The sequence below is a fragment of the Rhinatrema bivittatum genome, chromosome 6 (assembly GCF_901001135.1).
Source record: "Rhinatrema bivittatum chromosome 6, aRhiBiv1.1, whole genome shotgun sequence".
Classification (NCBI taxonomy): Eukaryota; Metazoa; Chordata; class Amphibia; order Gymnophiona; family Rhinatrematidae; genus Rhinatrema; species Rhinatrema bivittatum.
In genome coordinates this window covers 322,397,402-322,400,884 of record NC_042620.1, presented here as the reverse complement: position 1 = coordinate 322,400,884, position 3,483 = coordinate 322,397,402, and the positions used below count along the sequence as shown (strand labels likewise).

The 3,483-nt window shown below is 56.1% G+C and overlaps 1 protein-coding gene across 1 annotated transcript; it reads right to left on the bottom strand.

Annotated features, from left to right (window-relative positions):
- Positions 1 to 1,082: 1,082 nt before the first annotated feature.
- LOC115094723 (myb-related transcription factor, partner of profilin-like) lies at positions 1,083 to 2,949 on the bottom strand. The gene is made up of 2 exons (XM_029607980.1): positions 2,553 to 2,949; positions 1,083 to 1,936 (listed from the first exon to the last, which is right to left on the bottom strand). The coding sequence occupies exons 1-2, from the start codon at positions 2,947 to 2,949 to the stop codon at positions 1,083 to 1,085; spliced, it is 1,251 nt and encodes a 416-aa protein (XP_029463840.1).
- Positions 2,950 to 3,483: the final 534 nt, after the last annotated feature.

Below are 3,483 nucleotides of genomic sequence, written 5' to 3'. Positions count from 1 at the left end.
CCTGACGTCTGGAATCAGTCAGGGTGCCACCTCAGGATGTCTGGAGCAGGCCCTGGCTGCCCTGCTGCGACACACACACCACTTTATCTCCTTCCCCACCAGTAGGGAGGAACAGCATGGAACCATGAGAGACTTCTACCAAATAGCACGCTTCCCCTCGGTCTTGGGAGCTATTGATTGCACCCACGTGCCCCTAAGGGCACCAGCAGCAGATGAGGCCATCTACCGCAATCGCAAGGGATTCCACTCACTAAACATGCAGGTGGTGTGCAATGCCAAGGGCCTCATCACGAATGTAGTGCCTCGCTTTCCTGGATCCACCCACGACGCCTACATTCTCACCCAATCAAGGATCTATGAAGAATTCCAGCTGCGTCACATCACTGGTGGCTGGCTTCTAGGTAGTAGAGCAACAAACAACAGCACCCACCTATCTTAGTACAATCACTAGCTATAGGGTGCCACAGTAGGCACAACCATGGAAGCCATGGTCCATGGTTGTGCCTACTGTGGCACCCTATAGCTAGTGAATGTGTAAGGCCTGTGAGCTGCATGCCAGTGATCCACACACATTATCTAACCTTCTGATTATCCCGTATGCTACAGGTGACAGAGGCTATCCCCTCAAATCGTGGCTCATGATCCCCGTGGCATGCCCCAACACGGCAGCTGAGATGCGCTACAACAGGGCACACCGTAGGACCAGGTCTGTCATCGAGAGAACATTTGGCATCCTGAAATCACGCTTCCGCTGTCTGGACAGATCCGGTGGGTGCCTCCTGTACTCCCCCGCTAAGGTGTGTGAGATATTCCTAGCCTGCTGTATCCTACATAATCTGGCAATTAAGAGACACATCCCTGTACCTGAGGATGGACCGGAAGACAGTGAGGAGGAGGAGGAGGACATACAGCTGACCATGGAGGAACTGGACGAAATACATCGCCTGATGCAAAGGCGGGCAATACGAGAAAGGAACAGTCTCATAGAAAGCCATTTCCGTAGGTGATAAATGTGCATTTATTTACAGGTGTGACAAATGTGATAGTGAATAAAAAAAAATTAACATAAACCCTCTGACAGGTCACTTCTTTGCCCGTCCCCTCCTACGAGCCTCGGAAAGCCGAGACTGGCCCACCCAGGTACTGCGGCGCAGGGGACTCCGGCCACTGCTGACACTGCCCTCAGAGGGCATAGGTGCCTGGGCCACATCCGGGGCATGGCTACATGAGGGAATAGCCAGGGGCAACAGCCCTTCAGCTCGTGGTGGAGGTGGAGGAGGAGGCGGTGGAACAGCAGGTGCAGGCGGGGGTGCCATCCACACATAGCCTGCAGGAGGCTGAGGTGCTGGTGCCACAGGTGGAGGTACCACCTCAGGGGCCCCTGCATGGGCAGGTGGCATCCATGGGTATGGAGGCATCCATGGCCATGGAGCCACTGGTGGCGGGGGCTGTACGGGAGGCGGGGGCTGTACGGGAGGCGGGGGCTGTACGGGAGGCAGGCGCCTGACCAACTCCATCCACACCTCCGTCTGCCGGTCAGTGGCCTGGCAAATGGCTTGGAGGCCCCCCTCAAGGCGCTCATACCCCTCCCTGACAGTGAGATGGAGGGCACTGCCTTCCTGCTGGATTATGTCCGACAGGCCAGAGATGGCATCCAAGATGGCGACACCCTGCTGTACAAGTGTCTCTGCCGGCCCGGTAACCTGGTCGGCCTGGGGCTCAGGATGGTCGGACGCACTGCTGTCCTGCTGAACATCAGGTTCCACCTCAGCGAGCGGTTCGTCCGGTTCCTCTCCCTGCTGCTCCTCCTCAGGCTGCTCCACGCGCTGCCGGTCTTCCCCCTCCTCCTCTTCCGAGGAGTCACGGAGCACCTGCAGACGCCGGTACTGGCGTTGGGGCCTAGGGGCAGGTCCGGGTTGCTCATCATCTGGCTCCCCTAAATGGTAAAGCATATGGGTATTAGCACACTGACAATAGGGGTGTGATGTATGTCACTCCATATACACAGGTGGTAGTCATATGGCAGGTGTCAAGACACCTCTGGGGTATCATTAGTGGCTGCCAACCAGACACATGTAGCACCTGCCCTACAACCAGTTCAGGACACAGGAGCGTTCCCAGTGGGCTGCATGGAATGTGGGACCTGTCAGGCCAAACCTAGAACACAGAGCCCTGTTCTACGACCTGCACGTCAACCCTCAACCTACTCAAGGCACACTGTTTCTGCACTCCACGACCACATGACCTGTGCTGTGGTACAGGAAGGTGAAGAGGAAGCAAATGGGAAGGGTGGGAAGGTGGTGCGCACACGTTCTGCGCACACGTTCTGCGCACAGTCCCCCCGTGCGCACACGTTGTGGGCACAGCCCCGGTGCGCACAGCCCCGGTGCGTGTCTTTGGGGTGGGGGGAAGAGGGAGAGCGCAACTTTGCAATGTGGAACCTGAAATGGGCACAGGGTTGGCTATACAGGTGAACAGTAATCAGTACCTATAGGTTACATGACAACATAGGCTGCTCTACTGTGAGATAGGATACGTGTTGGTCTGCATACCTTGCTGCCCTGCACGGCGCATGGAGTCGAGACGGCCAACGCCCCCCACAGCTGCCTCCGATAGGGTTCCCAGAACCAGCTGCTCCGTGGCTGTGAACGTGATGCGGCTCCGTCCACCTTCAGCAAGTCGCCTGGCCTGCTTCCGCTTCACCACTCGCCGTATGTCCCTCCACTTGTGCATCAGTTCGGCAATACTGCGGTTGTGGTGAAACACCGAATTAACAGTATGCCTGATGCGCCTCCATATTTGTTCCTTGGCGTATGCACCCACCGTACGCGACTGTGGGCCATACAGCATATCCCTCTGCCTCATGACATGCTCCACCAGCATGTCCACCTCCCCTGGCAAGAAGTTGGGCTTCCTGAGAAGGACAGGTTGTGCCTGTGCCTGAGCCATGGTGAGGATGGCCAGTGAGTAGCCCACCCATCCCTTTAAAGTGACTTCAATTTGTGCGCGGACCTCCCCAGTGGGGCGCAACATATGCGCACAGCTGATCCCATCAGCGCAAATACCAAGAACGCGCGCGAATAATTAAAATCCATGCGGAACATGTGCGTGCTGGGTTATTTGTCCGCGCCAACTATCTATTTTAATAATATATTCGTACTGCCTATCTATTTTCATTCAGATATGCGCGTAACTACCTATGGAACAGCTGGGTGTGCAGCCATTACCCAATGTAGCCCACATGTGCGTGCTGTTGCAATCCCAAACCCGTAATGACGGTATGGAAGTAGCCCTTTCTGTGACAGCTACATAGCCAGTGCAGTGCAGGTCGGAGAGGCAGGTGAGACGTCGACTACACTAATTAGCGTGCAGAGACGTGTGAGCTCAGCAGCCTACTGAGAATGGCTACTCAATCGGGGCCAGCTGCTAATCAGCACCTCCATCTGAGGGTGGGAAGTACTGATTAGCAGCTGGCCCCGAATG